The sequence below is a fragment of the Propithecus coquereli genome, unplaced genomic scaffold (genome assembly GCF_000956105.1).
Source record: "Propithecus coquereli isolate 6110/MARCELLA unplaced genomic scaffold, Pcoq_1.0 Scaffold5, whole genome shotgun sequence".
NCBI lineage: Eukaryota > Metazoa > Chordata > Mammalia > Primates > Indriidae > Propithecus > Propithecus coquereli.
The window spans coordinates 14060234-14079568 of record NW_012150840.1 but is presented as its reverse complement, the minus strand read 5'-3'; the positions used below and the strand labels follow the sequence as shown (position 1 = coordinate 14079568).

The 19335-nt window shown below is 38.8% G+C and overlaps 1 protein-coding gene across 4 annotated transcripts in view; it reads right to left on the bottom strand.

Moving 5' to 3' along the window:
- ZNF410 (zinc finger protein 410) overlaps positions 1-19019 on the bottom strand; it is a 32957-nt gene extending 13938 nt beyond the window's left edge. For 2 of the 4 annotated variants that reach the window (XM_012656194.1, XM_012656195.1), the window contains exons 1-8: positions 18895-19019; positions 16270-16450; positions 14828-14963; positions 11056-11274; positions 9662-9853; positions 5094-5244; positions 4419-4600; positions 806-895 (exon numbers count right to left, since the gene is read on the bottom strand). In XM_012656194.1, coding sequence (XP_012511648.1) covers positions 806-895; positions 4419-4600; positions 5094-5244; positions 9662-9853; positions 11056-11274; positions 14828-14963; positions 16270-16302 — 1003 coding nt within the window. In that variant the 5' untranslated portion in view covers positions 16303-16450; positions 18895-19019. The remainder of the gene's footprint in view (positions 1-805; positions 896-4418; positions 4601-5093; positions 5245-9661; positions 9854-11055; positions 11275-14827; positions 14964-16269; positions 16451-18894) is intronic. The other 2 variants (XM_012656196.1, XM_012656197.1) reach the window with 2 other exon arrangements.
- Between the last annotated feature and the right edge of the window lie 316 nt (positions 19020-19335).

Here is a 19335-nt window from a genome sequence, read left to right as displayed (position 1 = left end):
CTTCGGCCTCCCAGAGTGCTAGGATTACAGGCGTGAGCCACCACGCCCGGCCCACAATATTCTTTATAAACATAATGTAAAAATTCTTACCAAACTATGAGAAAACTGAGTCTAGCACCATATAAATAGGATTATACACCCTGAGCAAGTGGGATTTATCCTAGAAATGCAAAGTTGGTTTCACATCAAAAAATCAACTAATGTAACATAGAATGGGCAAATTTGTCAGAATCACAGAGAATTAATTTCAGAAAGTGGGCCACTAAGTCTTACTCCTCTGTCCCCTTCTACATATCTGGCAACAATAAGGTTCATGGTTCTATTTGCCAAAGGCATAGTTTCTGCCAAAATGGTGACTAAAGCAGGATCAACAATGGCTCCTCAGAAGGCAGTGCTGCTGCCACTGACGTCGACCTTTCTACTTTCTTATGATTTGAAATCTTCCCCCAGAGGAATAAAAATGTCAATTCCTAAAGAAGAGGATCCATGTTTGATATAACTTATAAAGCACCCAGCACAGTGCCAAACAAATCTGCTGAATTGAGAAAATGGTCTGGATTTGAAAGTAGTGACTCCACTGAAAATAATAATTACATTTCACCCCTTTGATTATAAGACCCTTTGAATTATAAGATCCACTTATTAAGGGCCTTGATTTCTGATTCTGTCATGATGATGATAAGCATTTAACCTTTATTTTGAATAGTTTGTTTCTTTTTAAATTTCTTTATACTACTCCCTCACCCTTTCATCCTTTTGTCTCTCTACTTTTCCTAAAATCTACAAATGGCACAGGTTCTATTACCTGAGTGAACCACCAGATGTTTTCGGAGGCTAGAATACTCAGCAAATGAACGGCCACATCCTTGGGCTTCACAAAGGAAAGGCTTCTCTCCTACAGACAAAAAAATGAGATAAAGACTCAGTCTTCTGATGAACTATTGCCCTCTTTTCCCACCAACTTTATTCTGTTTCTAATGACTGACTGACTGATTTCTTTAACTCATGCTATATAACTGGGCTACCTAGCAAGTGTTGCCTCTCAATGATCTTTAGTATACTGCCCAGCAGACAGCCCTGCCCTTTTCCTTAGAATGGTTGCCTCCGAGCCTCATACACTTCCTTCTACCTCCTGCCTCAAGGGCTGGAGAGCTGCACTGACCTACCTTCTTCAGTTATCCCATCCCCTCTGAGGAGATCCAGATTAACAGTGGACACATTGTCAGGGTTTTTACCTTACACTGATTCTATTTAGGATTCCGTTTCTAGATCTATCTAAAAGTACAGATTTTTAAAGGTTATAAAAGTAAATATTTTATATAGTGCCATTTTACACAGCAAACACATGAAAACAGATACTCAGTCACAGAGTTACACATAAGAGTCTGTAATATTATAAAAGTGGCTCTGTTTATGTAGTGATATTGTGATTTATTTTTGTCTTTGTGCTTTTCACTTTCAACAATACTACTTTGTTATTTTAAAAATCAAAGCTGCATAGTGGAAACTGAATGAAGTCTGTAGACTAGTTGACAATAATGGTAATTTCTTGATTTTAATATTGCTATAGCTACCTAAGAGGTCACATTTTAAGGAAGCTAGGTGAAGAATACACAGAACTTTGTGCTATTTTTGCAATTTATCCTGAGTCTATAATTATGTCAAAATAAAAAGTAAAAAAAAAAATCAAAGATGCAGTCTCTATCCTGACTCCAAGGATCACAGAATAGTATAAGAGAGACAAATGTATTCATAAATAACTTTAATATAAGTTCCTGTACAAAAAAGTGCTATAAGCATTTAAGGAGGGGAGGAATTCTAATTGCAGTAATTTTTGAAAAGAGCAGAATTTGAACTGGTCTTAAAAGATAACAAGATGGAAGAGAATTTCAAGCACAATGAATCGTGCGAGGAGACCCTTGAAACGGAGAGTGCCCAGGGCAAGTTCAAAAAATGGCAAGTGATGCCAGCATGGTGACAACATTGAAGCTTGACTTTGTAGGAGGGAGCAGCACTATTCTAGATTATGCTGTTCCTTTTTTTTTCCCCTCGCATTTTTTTTTTTCATTTTTGGGGTACAAAGAGAAAGGGTCTCACTCTTTCACCTAGGCTGGAGTACAGTGGAGCAATCATAGCTCACTGTATCCTTGAATTCCTGGGCTCAAATGATCCTCCTGCCTCAGCCTCCTGAGTAGCTTAGACTACAGGAACATGCCACTGTGCCTGGCTAATTTTTTAAATTTTTTTGTAGAGATGGGGTCTCACTATGTTGCCCAGGCTGGTCTCAAACTCCTAGCCTCAAGCAATCCCTCCATCTTGGCTTCCTAGAGTGCTAGGATTACAGGCATAAGCCACCATTCCCGACTAATTACACAGTTCTTTTAGACTGTACCACACAGTTTAATGTTTGTAATTTTCAGTGGTCTGTAATCTTTTTGAATGCCTGTTTGTATACTCATCTCCACTCCAGAATGCTAGATACTCAAAAAGGTGCTGAAAGAATGAACAATATACTAATACATATGAGGCCAGGTATGGTGGCTCATGCCTGTAATCCTAGCACTTTGGGAAGCCAGGAGCTCCAGACCAACCTGAGTAACATACTGAGACCCCCAACTCTACCAAAAACACAGAAAACGTAGCCAGATATGGTGGCATGCACCTGTAGTCCCAGCTACTCAGGAGGCTGAGGCAGGAGAATCCCTTGAGCTCAGAAGTTTGAGGCTGCACTGAGCTATGATGACACCACTACACTCTATCCAAGACAACAAAGAGAGACTTTGTCTCAAAAAAAAAAGAGATTAACCAAGATGGAAGCTAGCAAGAGTTAGAAAAAAGAAAAGAAAAACAGGAGAAAATCAGGTCATAATTTGACATAAAAGAAAGCATTTTAAGACATTCAGTGTTATCAAATGCTGCAAAAATGATGAGCAGCACAATGATGAAGGGTTACCAAATTTAACAATAAAGCATAGTGAACTCTACTTCTTTCCTTATCTATTCAGCTAGATGGTTTTCCTATTCTTTTATTCAAATTGCTTTCTTGGAGCAAGTATAATTTACTCTCTTAAAAACCATCTGAGAGGCCGGGCGCGGGGGCTCAGGCCGAGGCGGGCGGATTATTTGAGCTCAGGAGTTCGAAACCAGCCTGAGCAAGAGCGAGACCCCGTCTCTACTAAAAATAGAAAGAAATTAATCGGACAACTAAAAATATATAGAAAAAAATTAGCCGGGCATGGTGGCACATGCCTGTAGTCCCAGCTACTCGGGAGGCTGAGGCAGAAGGATTGCTTGAGCCCAGGAGTGTGAGGTTGCTGTGAGCTAGGCTGACGCCACGGCACTTACTCCAGCCTGGGCAAAAGACTGAGACTTTGTCTCAAAAAAAAAAAAAAAAAAAAAACATCTGAGAACAGAACTGTTCTGCCCCAAATCATATGCAGAGGTTATGTCAATCTAGAGAAAATCACAGGTTCATGCCCAGAATACTTGTGACTTCAGGTCAAGCCACACTTTTTAAATGTCCTTTAATTGTACCTGCTGTCACTTTACCAATACAAGAATGAACAAAAAAAAACAAAGTGGCATGAAAGTGGGGAAGAATAGTTACACATTCTAAAATAGTGGTCTGGGTTCAGTAATTAATTTTTGGCAAGACACTAGCATATGCTAGACCAAGTGGCTTGGAATTTCACACTTAGACTCTTAGACTAAGAGTCAAGCAATCTTTATTTTGCTCCTTTGACATTAACATGCTGTGTGATCAGAATAAGTCACATCCCCATTCTGTTTTTCATGTTGTGAGGCTCTAACAAGAAAGCACACTTCTCAAAGCCAGGGATTATATCTTATCTTTTGTATTTTTGCCCACCTTATCCTATTTAGTGCCTAGAACAGGCTCTGTATGGTTTGTGTGATTCAATAAATGTTACTGTTCAAAATTATAACTGTGGTGGCTGACGCCTGTAATCCTAGCACTCTCGGAGGCAGAGGTGGGAGGATTGCTTGAGCTCAGGAGTTCGAGCCCAACCTGAGCAAGAGTGAGACCCTGTCTCTATTAAAAAAAAAAAAAAAAATTTTAAGTGTGCAATGTTTGGAGATATTTGAAAACAGACTGATTTTGTCCATATCTCCTCATATCATCATTATCTAAGAAGCTCTTACATTTCTTCCTACACATTAAGTTCCTGGAGGCAGAAACACTGTCCATTCTTCACACACAGGTAAAAGTTAAATAAATGTTATTGTAAGTGCCATGAGGCATTTAAGAAAAAAAAATCCCATCTTCAGAGTTCTAGCAACAACCCTAGACCTTCATATGTATTCACACCTGAGCCTTCCCACTTGAGCCTTTCCTAATGATAGGCAAATAAGTGCTGAGCCAAGTAGACTGCCTAAAGGAATGTTGGTTTAGCACACACCTGTGTGAATTCGTAAGTGGTTCTTCAGGTTTCCAGCTGTAGTGAACTGCTTACCACAGCTAGATTCAGGGCACATAAAGGGCTTCTCCCCATTGTGGGTTCTCATGTGCACCTTTAGCCTCTGTAGTACATAGAAGCTTTTCCCACAACCTTCTGCAGGGCAGATGAAGGAGCGGTCGTTTCTGCAAAAATAATCACATAAGCAACAATACCTGAAAATACTCTTCACTAGAGATGACAAAACAAAGCTCCTATTGACTCTTAAGGGAGGGAGTAAATCTCAAACCTGGATATATCAGAATCACCTGAAGAGTTTGTTAAACTTACAGATGCCCAGCACCTTCCAACACCAAACTGATTTCACAGGTTTAGGACACGGTCCCAGGCTTATGTATTATTTTTTAAGTTCTCAAAGAAACTATGTTTTATCATGAAATTTGAGAACTCTCGCTTTAAGACATTTAGATGCCAAATGTCTCATTAAATATTTATCAAGAATGAGATAAATGAGACAATGCAAATCTTTCTATTAAAGAACAAAAGACATCTTGAACAGAAGCTAGCTGAACAGAAGCTCACTCTCCTTTGCCAACTGGGGGACCAGGCTCCTCTGGAAGCATCAATGTATGCATCAATATGCAATCAATCCAAGTGTGAGATCCCAGATTTGCTCACCGATGAGTTTTGAGGTGGTACTTAAAGTGAGCTGGCCACACAAATGTCCGGTCACAGCCTTCAACTGTACACTTGAGCTTCTTTTCCACTGGAGGAAGGGGCCCAGAATCTTTGGGTTGCCCATCACCAGAACCAAGGTGGACATTTTCTCCTGTAACAGAGTCACATATTTATAACACAGGAAGGACCCTGCTCAGACACTTAGGTTCAAACAATAAAGCTCCAATATTTTCCTCCTAGTGATCATTAATCAGAAATCCATCTTCATCTTCTCCAGCTCTCTTTGTATCTGTTTAATAGAAATGAGAGGACTCTACATCCCCATCCCATTACTCCAGACTACCAAAAGCTATCATGCTTTGCTTCACAAGACTAAGCCTCTTTGATGAATTTAAGAAAAATCCAAAATGGTTTTCTATCAGAAATCTCAGAAAGCAAAATTAAACCTATGTTGCATTATACAGATTGGTAAGGAAGCAGGTATATTAACACTCAGAGTGGGATGCTTAGAGAAATGACAAATTTCTTGGTAGTAAAAAACTATTTTAAGGAGAAGTGGTCATTCTTGCTTAGTGTGGGCACACAGATTTCTTCCACAGATGGCCATTCTCATATTTCCATCATATGAAATCAATCTGGCTGTTTCCTATCATTCTGGAGAATAAGAACCACCTTCCAATTTCCTGTACTACCCCTTTTAGTTATAAAATATTTAAGAATGCAAAAACTCAGATGATTTTTAAAATTTCTAACCACGTTAAAAAAAGAAGTTAGAGAAAATATCTACTGGAGTTTTGTTCAATAGAATAAAGGGAGGTGAGGAGAGGAGTACACGGTGCCTCCCATAAATTTAAATAAAATCAGGTAATTAAAATTTTATATAAATTCCAGATTAGCAGGTGATGATCCTTTTCTGTGATTTTCTTCAAGACAGACTTGAAGATCAATAGAGAAAAAAATCATAGTCACTTAATTCTGCTATGAGCATATGGGTTTATCTTTCCACTATACATACCTTAGTAATAAAATTTATATTTCCAAATTTCCCTCTCAAAAGGTAGGAGCACAATATATATGTTGCACCTACCACATTCCCTGGAAACTGACAGCCAATCAAAGGCAGTTTCTGACTCACCTATTAATCTCTTACTGCCCTACATTCTCCTTGCTATACTTTACCAAATACTAGTCATAAAACTAATTGCCCCAAAGTCAGAGCAGAATCTAGGATGCCTTCTGCTACTTAATACATTAACTTTTTCTTTAATACTGTCCCTGGTTTTTAAATTTGTGTAAATAAAAAATATCTACACATAGGTAAAATTTAAACAGCACAAAAGTACATGTACCATAAAGGAAACTTCCCACCAACTCCAGAGTTCCAGCTAATTAATTTCTAATGAAAGGTATGTAGAAACATCACACTAATCCAAAGATTTAAATCAGCATGACGGTTGGGGCTTTGTACATTCAATTTTGTAGATATAGTAAGAATACTGATAAACATAAAACAGAAAAAAATGAATACATGATGTAAGGCAAGGCTAAGAAATCACTGGAATCTCTCCTTCTCAACACTAAAGATTAGCAATATATGCTCAAATATATAGCAAATTATTCCCTAAAAAAAAATCTTCAGAGGCCAGGCACGGTGGCTCATGACTATAATCCTAGCACTCTGGGAGGCAGAGGCGGAGGATCGTTTGAGCTCAGGAGTTCAAGACTAGCCTGAGCAAGAGTGAGGTCCCGTATCTACTGAAAAAATAGAAAGAAATTAGCTGGACAACTAAAAACATACAGAAAAAATTATCCGGGCATGGTGGTGCATGTCTGTAGTCCCAGCTACCTGGGAGGCTGAGGCAGAAGGATCCCTTGAGCCCAGGAGTTTAAGGTTGCTGTGAGCTAGGCTGACTCCATGGCACTCTAGCCCGGCAACAGAGTGAGACTCTCTCAAAAAAAAAAAAAAAAAAGTTATCTGATGAAACTGATTAAATTTTTAAAAAGAGAGATACAAAGAAATTCAACATCTCATAATTGCAGGTGTTGGATAATACTGTAAGTGCTTTAAAAATCCTATAGTTATACATGTCTTTGCATCTGAGATAAAATTCCAGTGAGGGTATTATATAGAGCAGGGTCAGCAAACTTTTTCTGTAAGAGGCCAGGCAGGAAATACTTTCAGCTTTGCAAGCCATATGGGCTCTGTCACAACTACTTAACTTTGTCATAGCAGCAGCCATATATAATTTGTAACTAATGAAAATGCCTGTGTTCCAATAAAACTTTATTTATTAAAAAAAGGTGGGGATTTGGTCCAAATGCCTTTGCTGACAGGATATACAGCATTATATACAAAATTAAAATATTTTGGCCAGGCATAGTGGCTCACAACTGTAATCCCAGCATTTTGGGAGGTCAAGGTGGGAGGATCACTTGAGGCCAGGAGTTCAAGACCAGCCTGGGCAACACAGTGAGACCTTGTCTCAAAAAAATGAAAAAAAAAAAAAAAAAAACAAACAAAGTTAGGTAAGCATGGTAGTACATGCCTGTAGTCCCAGCTAATAAGGAGGCTGAGGCAGAAAGATCACTTGGGCCCAGGAGTTCAAGATTGCAATGAGCTATGATTGCACTACTGCACTCCAGCATGGGTGCCAGAGCAAGTCGCTGTCTCTTAAAAAAGTAAAAGAAAATAAAATATTTCTGTATTTCAAGCAATTTAGAGGGAAATGAAGATGATATGCTCTGAAAAACTGTGATAGAGGAGTCACAAAGTGGCTTCAGTAATGACAATGACAAAGATATTTATGTTAAAAATGTATTAAAATATTGAATAAAATCATTTCATTACATTAGTGGGTGAAAAGCAATATTAAGTATATTTCACACAATTTAAAATGTGTATGTATACCCAAAATCATAAAATTTCTCAAACAGCAATGTACAATGTTAATTTTATCTACATGCCTAAAGGTTTATATATCTAAGAAAAAAGTTTTTAGGGAATCATCTTGTTGGGAAAATAAAAAATTATCTTATATTTGGGGTAATTTTATATTCGGGCATACATGGTAGTTGTTAAAAGCAATGTTATTTTGAGAGTAAGAAAAACATTCACACAATGCTTTGCTGATTATAAAGCATTTCCCAGAAAGTATTTTCTTTAATCTTCATAACAACCCAATCAGGTAGGCTGCCTGATCTCTATGTTCTGAACATGAGAAAACTAAAGGTAAGGGAGAAACTACCTGAGGCAGGGAACTAGTAAATGATGGTGCCTGGTCTGGATCCCAGGCTCCCTCCATCTACTGCTTCTCACTGGCAAATATGGCACTACTTCCTCAATACAAGTGGAAATGCTGAAGGTTTCAGGATCCAGAGATGGGTAAAAACATCTCAGGAATAATCTGAACTTTAGGGTTCCCCCAAGATGGTAAAATTAACTATTCTAAGCAGCACTATGGTAGTCATAAACAGAACTAATTATTTTGAAAACTAATAGAAGTCTCGAGTTCTCTGTGCAGGAAAAGATTTAGGTTAATGTTTCTAAAACTGGAATACTCTGAAATATTAGTAGGATCCTTGAGTTCTCTATGAGAAATTATTTTAACTTTTTGTTTTCATTTGAATGGTAAGCAAAAAATCATAAGCATATTCTAGATCATCTGCATTAACTCCAAACACCTGTATACTGACATGAGATTTCAGTGCTTAAGTTTAGTTTGTGACAATGATAGTGTTGAAGCATGTAGTAGTAATTTGTCAAATATTAATTAGAAAATACAGAGGCAGATCTAAAACAAAAAGTATTAATGGAATACTACATAAGCAAAGGTTTTGCAGTGGTTTGAATAGAGCCATGGTTCTATTAAGCTTTAACATGAATCAGAACCAAGTTTCTGACACAGTAGGTCTGGGATGGGGTCTGAGAGCATTTCTAAGTTTCCAGGTGATGCTAATGATTCAGGGACAATACTTTGAAAATTACTAGAACAGAAAAAAGTGGCACACAGTAAGTAGCATAGGTATGCTGAACTGGAAAGAAAGAACATTAAAGCCATCATAGCTAATTGTTAAATTTCCATGAGCAGTAATTTTGTTTCAACAAAACATAATCATCTGCCATATTAGTATTAATTTTATTTTCATTAGTTTTATAGTTTTATTTCTATTAATTGATAAAACTATTATGATTTCACGATGGTATAAGAGTTCTAAGCATAACAAGTTTACACAGAATTTATGATTTTATGTATTTAAGGGACATTACAATAAAAATAATTCAAGATAACCCCAGGTTCGGGGAGTATTTTTTTTTTTTCCTTTAAAACGGGCTCTGTACCTTATTTAAAGTTGAGAATACAGAATACTAGTCTAGTTGATTTTGGACACAAATCTGACACGGCCAAGTTATTTTATGGAAAATAAGACCTAAGCAATTTACACATTTCTAACATTCTGCTCTCACCAGTAAAATAATTTGAATTATACACAACTCAAAACATAGCCATTGCATTATCAAAGTCTCTTTGCACAGAACACTGGAAAGGAAAATGCCACATGAGTCTCACCATTGTTGCTGGTTTTTGCACTCTTTGCCAATTGTGCACGAGTAGCAGCAATCAGACTGTCATGAGCCAACTCCTGAACACGGAGGAACCACGGAATGCTACTGTCTGTACTTTCACTGGAGAGGAAATCATTCCCTGAATCTTCTGCCTCATCCTGTACAAAAACTAAGTGCTCAGCTGAAGAGCCCAGACCTGGAAAAAACAAGAAAATATATGAAAGTTAGCCATCAAGTAATCCTTTCATTTGCCCTGGCTCAGAATCTTTCCATGTCCTGCATCACCTATTCTAGATATTCAACCCTCACTTCAAACTTCTATGCTTATAGATGATTAGGCTATTACTTTTCTACTCTCATCCCAAAAGCTTCTTGTTACCTTGCCTCCTCTTGTTTCAGAGGGAAAGCTGTCCTTCCTGGCAATCAGGCTAACACCCATCTCTAATATCCCAATCTCATTTCTTCAGTTATTCCCTCCTTTATCTTTCAGTTTTCTCCTCTCTCCCATCTGCAACCTATTCTTATTGGACAGCTTTTCTTTACAGCCTTTAAATGTGTTGGAGCTCAAGTCTCTCCCACCTTTATTTTTTAAAAGAGCAGAAAACCCAAGTACTTCTCTAAGCTATTACCTTCTTACCTATTCCTTCAAAGTCAAGCTTCTTGAACAAGTGTAAAGTGTACCTTTTAGTTTGCTTATCCACTTTCTTGCCTTCCATCCACTCACTCCCCATCTCTTTAACCCTGGCCTCCACCTCTACTACCCAAAGAACAATTGTTCTTGCTAAGGTCACTATACACATCCTTCATCAACTAGACCATCCTGTAGGATTTGGCATGATTTAGTACCTTTTCTTCCTTAAAACTTTTTTCATTCCTTGGCTTCTTCCCCACCATTCTTTCCCAGTTCTCTTCATCTGCTTCCAGCTGCTCCTTCCCATTCTTCTGTTGCCCTCTTACATGTTTTTTCCCCTCAAGGTCTCAGACTTGCCTTCTTTTCTGTTTATGCTTCAGACTTCTCTCGTACCAAAACTACTTATTTCATACCAGACCTCTCTAGAACTCTGGAATTCTATTTCTAACTCTCTAAAGGACACCTCCTCCTGAATGTCCCTCCAAAATCTCAATATCAACACGCACAAATTGGAATCAATCATCCTCCCCCAAGCCCTGTTCCTATGCTATCTCAGTAAACGGCACCACCTAATTTCCGAAACAAGAAATGGGAGTCATCCTAGAGTCCTCCCTCTCCTTCTCCACATTCAAATGGTCACCAGACCACACTAATTCTCCAAAATAATAAAGCTTCTTTCCATTTTAAGTATGACTGAGTTAAATATGCCCCACCCCCTATTTTTTTCTTAAGCATGAGTTCAGAAAAAGATAAAAAAAAAAAAACACCTGCTCTTGTTAAGTTAAGAAGAATAAAAGAAGTGCTATCACTTGGCTGTAGATCTTGCAACAAGCTAGGAGACTCCGGAGTGGACAAAAACTCTGTGGACTTCGGTACAGCCTGGGCCCTTGTCTCTTCTCCGTCTGGGCCCACATTCACCTGAAGGCTTCTCAAAACAGCTGAGGAAGGGACCTCCTTGGAGGAGTTAGTATGACTTGGAGTATCATCTAGTAAAGGGAAAATACCACAGCTTTATGTGTCATCTATCTCCAAGGGGCTCACCATTTCAATACATGGCACCTAATGCCCTTGTAACCTCCCTCAGTATTTAACACACTTACAGAAGCAGACAGCATTCTCATTTTACAAACACAAAATCTGCCTCAGAGAAGAACAAAGATGCCGTTAAGTTCTAAGGATTGTCAGCCAAAATGTGAGGAATAGACTCTTCTGACACTTAGCAGTAAGTAATAACCAAACATTCCCATTGGACATTATAGAATTTAGTCCTTTTTGAGGACAGAAATCGGTACTTTTTTCTTGACAAATATAGCTATACAATAAATACTAAACTCAAGAACAGGATCTAAAATTTTTTTGGAGAGTGTTCCCTGTCCTTAACTTTTACAACACATACCTGATGGTTGTGGTGAGTAATTGGGGTGGGGGGACACAGCCTGGGAAGCAATTACAATTTTACAGAATCATCAATATGTTTCATTACAGTTCTAGGTTTTATACCGGATGTAAAGAAATAATTCAGAAGACTTCACTTCAAGAAATCTGTTCTAAAGGAAGGAAAGATTTCCCAAAAGTTTTGGTTGTAATATAGTGAGGAACTGCACTACAATGCTGAAATATTCGATGTTTTCAGGGCTTTTCATTCATTTTTATAAAAAGCAGGTAACACTTTTTCCTCTTTTAAGCAGATAATAGATAAGATTATAGGAATTAAAGTGGATGGTACTGCCAATTTTGTTCAGCATTGTCAATGTACTTAATGCTACAGAACTGTAAACTCAGAAATGGTTAAAAGGGTAATTTTATGTTATATATATTTTATCACCAAAAAAAGTATAAAGTTCATAGCAGCACTGTTTGTCATAGTACAACACTAGAATATAACTAAATATTCATTAATAGTGGCATGGAGAAAGAAGTTGTGGTATACTCATATAATACTACAAAGCAATGAAACCAAACAAATCAGCTACACACTATAAGAATGAACCACACAAATGTACAGTAAAAGAAGAAAGGTAGGCCAGGTACAGTGGCTCACATCTGTAGTCCCAGAACTTTGGGAGGCCAAGGAGGGAGAATCAGTTGAGGCCAGGAGTTCAAGGCCAGCCTGGGCAACATAGCAAGATCCCATCTCTACAAAAAATAAAAACTTAGCAGGGTATGATGGCATGATGCTGTAGTCTCAGCTACTCAGGAGACTGAGGTGAGAAAATGGCTTAAGCCAAGTTCAAGCGTGCAGTGAGCTATGACGTAGCCACTGCACTCTAGCCTGCGCAACAGAAAAAGACTGTGTCTCAAAAATAATAAATAAGTGAAAATAAATTAAAACTGGGAGAGAAAATTCAAGGGGAAAAGAGCCTAACAAAAATCATCTATTAGCACCTGGAAATTTTCACATGTTGAAAATCCATAGGGGATTTGGAAAATATGACTCCCAACATACCAACAGAAAAATAGGCGTTGAGAGAAGGAAGATATATAAGAACTTGGATCTAGATGGGGAAACCTTAAATTAACATTAATTGCTTGAATATATCTGTCCTTCTTTACTCTTTAAAAATGAAAAAAGTTTTTAGGCCGGGCGCGGTGGCTCACACCTGTAATCCTAACACTCTGGGAGGCCAAGGTAGGCGAATTGTTTGAGCTCAGGAGTTCGAAACCAGCCTGAGCAAGAGCAAGACTCCGTCTCTACTAAAAATAGAAAGAAATTAATCGGACAACTAAAAATACATAGAAAAAATTAGCCGGGCATGGTGGCGCATGCCTGTAGTCCCAGCTACTCAAGAGGCTGAGGCAGAAGGATTGCTTGAGCCCGGGAGTGTGAGGTTGCTGTAAGGTAGGCTGACGCCACAGCACTCACTCTAGCCCGGGCAAAAAGAGTGAGACTCTGTCTCAAAAAAAAAAAAAAAATGAAAAAAGTTTTTAAAGTCACTTCAAAAATCAAACATGGCCAGGCACAGTGGCTCACACCTGTAATCCTAGTACCCTGGGAGGCTGAGGTGGGAGGATTGCTTGAGTTCAGGAGTTCGAGACCAGCCTGAGCAAGAGCGTGATCCCATCTCTACTAAAAATAGAAAAATTAGCTGGACATTGTGGTGCATGCCTGTAGTCCCAGGTCTCAGGAGGCTGAGACAAGAGGATGGCTTGAGCCCAGGAGAGTTCCACAAGATTTCTGCCTTAGCCTTTTTCCCCTCACTCTCACAATGAGGCTGCAGTGAGCTATGATGATGCCACAGCACTCTACCCATGGCAACCAAGCAAGACTCTGTCTCAAAAAAATAAAAATTCAAAGAATACCATTAAAGGACAGTAACCAGAAGATTTTATTTATTTTTTATTTTTTTATTTTTAGAGACAGGGTCTCACTCTGTCACCCAGGCTGGAGTACAGTGGCTAGATCATGGCTCGCTAGTGTGAACCATCCTCCTGTCTCAGCCTCCCGAGTAGCTAGGACTGCAGGCATGCACCACCAAGCCCAGCTAATTTTTTTTATTTTTTGTAGAGATGGTGTCTCACTATGCTGCCCAGGCTGGTCTCAGCCTATTGGGCTCAAGTGATCCTGCGGCTTTGGCCTCCTAAAGTGTTGGGATTACAGGCGTGAGCCACCAAACCCACCAGAAGACTGTATAACGAACAAGTAAGTTGTCACCAACAGGTTAATACTGACCCTCCTGTAATTTAATATTAATATTCCAAAGCTTAAAAGAAGGAGAAGAACTTAAAGAATTCACTACACCCCAAAATAATGTTCTCCTTGCTAACAGTTAAGTCATAGGAGCTCCCTCTTTCCATCCAAAGCTAATCTCAGTATCTGTACTCAAAATTCTACTTCCTAACTTTTTCGGGAACCTCTTCACCAATTCTCTACTACCTCTGTCTTCAGCTTCTCTAATTGGCTCTTTTCTCTTGGCATAAACCAACTCTCAAATATCTCCTATCTCAAACAAAAATCTTTCCTCTACCTTACCTCCTCCTCTTTTTTCCTTCTCATAGCAGGAGAGCCTTTAGAAAGTATGTATAGTTACTTACTCAATTATACTTACTTTGCATAGATACCTCAACTCTCTGCAGCCTGTCTTTCTACTCCCTTTGCTCCATGGAACAGGTCCTGCTGAAGTCAATGATTGTCTCTTTTTGGTCCCTATTTCACTGGGCCTCTCAGGAGCATCTGACACCCTGACTTCCCTTGGATTCCATGCCTCCATTCTATGCTGATATTCATCCTACTACAGTAGTCTTTTCTTTCCCTTCTTTGCAGGCTCTCCTGCCTCATCCTGTATCTTAAATAGAGAGTTCCACAAGATTTCTGCCTTAGCCTTTTTCCCCTCACTCTCACAATCCTTGGGTAATCATATCCATTCCTATGGCTTAAACTATTGATGCACTTATGACTCCTGTGGTTGCTTTTTCTCCATGACTCCTAATTTTTACAGTTTCTACCAATCAGTTATTAAATCAGTTATTTCACCAGTACCATAGAGTAGGCTAAGCTCTTACGGACTTCTTTAGCCTATCTCTGGTGATCATAACTTTTACCTGGTAACATTAGCCGACTGCATTCTGAGGCTTCAGTCACCGGAAGGAGGGACAAACAAGTAATGTCTTTAGCTTCTGATTCTACTAGCCCCTGTCCCAATGGGATGGATGTATTCTGAACAAATTGTACCAGGAGCTGGGTTGGGGGGAAAAAGACAACACTGAGAAAAACAGGTTGTTAGGAATAGGACCTAAACTTCTCAATTTACCAAAAGGTGATAATGTAATTAAGTCTTGACTGTTCACTAGCCTCAACCATATTCAAAGAAAAACTAGATTAACTACAATATAATATTTAAAGTTATCTTATCATGCCCTCTGTTCTAGAGAAAGGTCAACTTATATAAAGTCATGCACTGCATGATGTTTCCATCAATAACCATATATATGAAGGTGGTCCCACAAAATTATAACACTATATTTTTACTGTACTTTTTCGATGTTTAGATATGCTTAGATACACAAATTCCATTGTGTTCCAACTGCTCACAGTATTTAGTATAGTAACATGCTATATAGCTTTGTAGTCTAGGAGCAACGGGCTATATCATGTAGCCTAGGTGTGTAGCAAGCTATACCACCTAGGTTGGTATAAGTACACTCTATGATGTTTACACCATGGCAAAATTGCCTAATGACACATTTCTCAGAATATATCCCTGTTGTTAAGTGACACCTCACTGTAATTAGGTTAACCTCTTGTCATCTTCTGTCAAACAGAGAAATGATAAAAATATTTTAAAATGATAGCTACTTAAAAAAAAAATCAACTGCATTGTATTGACTACATTTTACAAAACACTATTCTGTGTGCTGGCTCATTTAATCCTCACATTAACCCAGTAAGACTGAATGAGCATTTGATAGATGAGGAATCAAGTTGAAGACATTACATGAATTGTCTAAGATCACATGAACAATTAGGAGCCCTGCCAGTCTTTAAACTTAAGTAACCTGATTCCAAATTCAGTCTCCTTTCCATTATGCAACACAGACACACTAAAATTCAAGTGATAAAAATGAACAAAAATAAAAAAATTTTTAAATCCCCTAATAATGGTCAGAAAGAAAATACTTTCAGATATATATAAAATTAATAAAAGAACAGTTTGTGGTAGTAAATATTTATATACATATGTTATGTGTATGTATGTATACATAAGATTTTGTCATTATATAATTACCTAAATGCATAATAATTTTATACTTACTTAAAAACAGATATAAAAAAATCACAAAAGATAAAAATAGAATTTTTAAATCTTTGAGAAAATACTCAGTAATAGAAAATAGTAACTAGTAGTTACAATCAAAACCACTTGGCTCACAAAACCTAAACTATTTACTATCTTGCCCATTAAAGTTTGCTGACCCCTGAACTAAAGGATAAATCTTGAAATATAGCCCACCAAAAGAAAAGGAAACAAGCTGACTGGGCTCACCTCTGGTTTGGATTCTAACTCATCTGATAACATTGATTCAGTTTCCAAATCCTGTAGCTGTTCAGGGACAGGTTTAAATTTAATTCAGAGTCAATGACACCTTCCTTTTATGCTCATATTCCTCTAGGAAATACTATGCTCTTCCTGTAAGATGCTGTACTGGGTGGGTAATCAATTTAACCTAAAATGGAGGTAAAAAAGAGAGACAGAGCATTAAGAGCAGTGGGAAAATGTAGCTAAACAAAGGCACTTCTTTACAATATCCCAAAATCACAACAAGAAAGCAAATGAAGAATTCAGCCCTAACTAAACATTTGCTTTAAAATGGAACAAGCACAGTAGTTATCAACATTCATAAAAATGTTATGCTTTGATGTAGAATTCCTATTTCTAATAATCTAAGAAAAGTTCTTAAATATGGATAGAGGTATGCCCAAAGATGTTCACTTTATCCTATGCGATAATAAACAACTAAAAGCAACAGGTAAATATATATATATAAATATATATATATATCTCCAACAATCAGGGAATAGTTAATTAAATATGGCATTGTCACTTCAAAATATGATTATGAAGACAATGCAACAAAGAAAAATGATTATGACATGTTGAATTATAAAAATAAAATACAAAATTACATACTTGCTATTAATATTATTAAAACTAGTAATGATTTGCATAGGAAAAAATAAAAGGAAATTCACATAGCCATGATAGTAAACTGGTGTAACTTTTTTTTCCTCAAATTTCCATTTTTTTCTAAAAACTATATTGCTTTGATAATGATAAAAAATTACATTAAAATAGTCAAAATTTGAACGGTGTTTCCCAGAGGTAGTACTCCCAGGACGCTGATGCAGCTGCCCTCCAGACCAGACCCCAACAACTGTCGCTAAAATTCAGAGTACTATTATATAGAAAGTAATCATATATTGTAAAACGTATCCAAGATGAGTACATTTACAATTAATGGGTACATTAAATTTTCAATTAATACAAGGGTAGAATGGAAAATTAGAATAAGACTTTATATAAAGGGCATTTATAAGTACCTAAATAAATGTTTATTGTCTTGTTGGTGCCTTCCTCTCCCTCTTTCTAGCTGCCTGAAAGCCTCATTTTTCATTGCAAAGAAATAACAATATACAAGCTATAAATGAAAATGCTCCCTTTAAGTCTCCCACATAAAAGTATCAAACCTTCATTTCTAACTGCTTGCAGGGTATCTTCACATGTATATCCAACAGCATCTGAACCCCAACAATGTCCAAGATCCAGACTACGATCTCCTCCACTAAACCTGTTCTTCTCCTGTATTATCTATTTCAATTATTGCCCAATCTTCCTCCCACTCAGCTGCAAATTCTAGGTCTTTAACAATCTCTCTCCTTCTCCATATTTAAATAATCCCAGTGATTCTAAGTTCCCCAAATATACTCCTACTGTAATGTCCTCTTCAGGTCTTTCAGTAACTTTCAACACTATTAAAATAGGCTTCTAACTGGTCATCCTGCCTTTAAAGCTCCCCTTTTTCCAACTCATCTTTTTATGCAGCCACTCTAGTTATCTTTCCAAATCACATAAATGCTTATGTCACTCTCCCTACTCAAACTTCAGTGCCTCAGAATAGTCAAATCTCTAAACTTAAACCCCTTCATTTACAGAGGAAAAAACCCCAAAGACAGAGATTAAATAACTTGCCAAAAATTAGGTATCTACTTAAATGCAAAACTTAAATAACTAGAACCTAAATCTGACTGCTACTTTAGCTGTCCTTTACTCTGCCCCACACTAAGATAACACAGAGGAATTTCTCACTCTCTAACAACAACAAAATGACACTTTATTTCAAAATGTTACCGTTATTTTCTTTGAAAATATACTGCGTCGGCCCTTGTGCCAAATGAGGTATAAGTACGAATTTTTAAGTCCCAAGTTAATAGTATGTAACTTCCAAATGGTGCCTAAATGCATTTCTGAGCCTCATTAGCAAGTGGAATAAACTAATAAACTCACTGGACTCTCTTCTCTTGAGAAACGTCGGAACATAATTTCAACACGAAAGGCATACGGGTTGTAAACACTCACAGCCTACACCCCCGCAGGAAATGACAAGCAAAGGAGATAAAAGCAGCCCAGCCCCGCCGACCCAGAAACTAAGTGGATGTATGAGAGTAGCTCTGGGCTGAAACATTCAGGGCAGGAGGCCCCTCGGCATCTCCTTTTTCCCTTCACAAAAGCCTTAGTATGAGGCCCCAATGTCCGCGGACAGGCCCCGGCTACGGGTGCAATCTGAGAGCCCCCGCCCAGGGGACTCGCTGACTCCGGCATTCTCAGGACGGTCTTGATACCATATTCCTGCTCTCCAAACCAAGCAAAGGAGCCGAAACAACGCCCCGAAAAACCCGCGTGGGGGAGGATCGAAGCCGTGAGGCTTCAGAACTGCCGCTCCTGGGCCCGCCAGATCCGGGAGGGGTGCCCCAGGGGGGCGGTTTCCCTGTCCTCTCCGGGGGAGAACTCGGCCCCAGTCTCCCCCGCCCAACCAAGAAGCCAGTATTAGCTTCCTCCCTCTCGGAGACTACCCAGCCGAGCAGGTGTGGCCAGGCCCACCTCGCAGCTTACCTTCCCGTTCGGGGCAGCCAGCGGTCCTTCAGTCGGTCCCGAATTCCGTCCACACACGGCGTCTTCCGGCTCCCGCCGGAAGCAGCTCGAGCGCGGGACAGGAAGTTTGGCTGTCTCCCGCCTCAGGGGTCCGTGGGAGCTGTCCGCCTCGCAGTCCCATCTGGAGGGCAGCTGGCGGGGCCAGCTGTTGCTCGCAGCGCAGGGCTCACTCCTGGATGGAAGGAACCGCGCCTCCCACTCATTCTCTCTCGGCTTTCGGGGCTCCTAGGTCCGCGAAGCCTGAAAAAACGGGTCAGTTAATTCTAGCCGTGACGTCACTGCCTCCCCGCAGCAGCGGATGGGGCAGTTTTTCTTGTCAGCTGAGGAGTTACAATGGAAGCAAATGAGAAAGAAAAGATAACTACTTAAAACATTTATCAGAGGTCTCCGTGGAGAGGACCT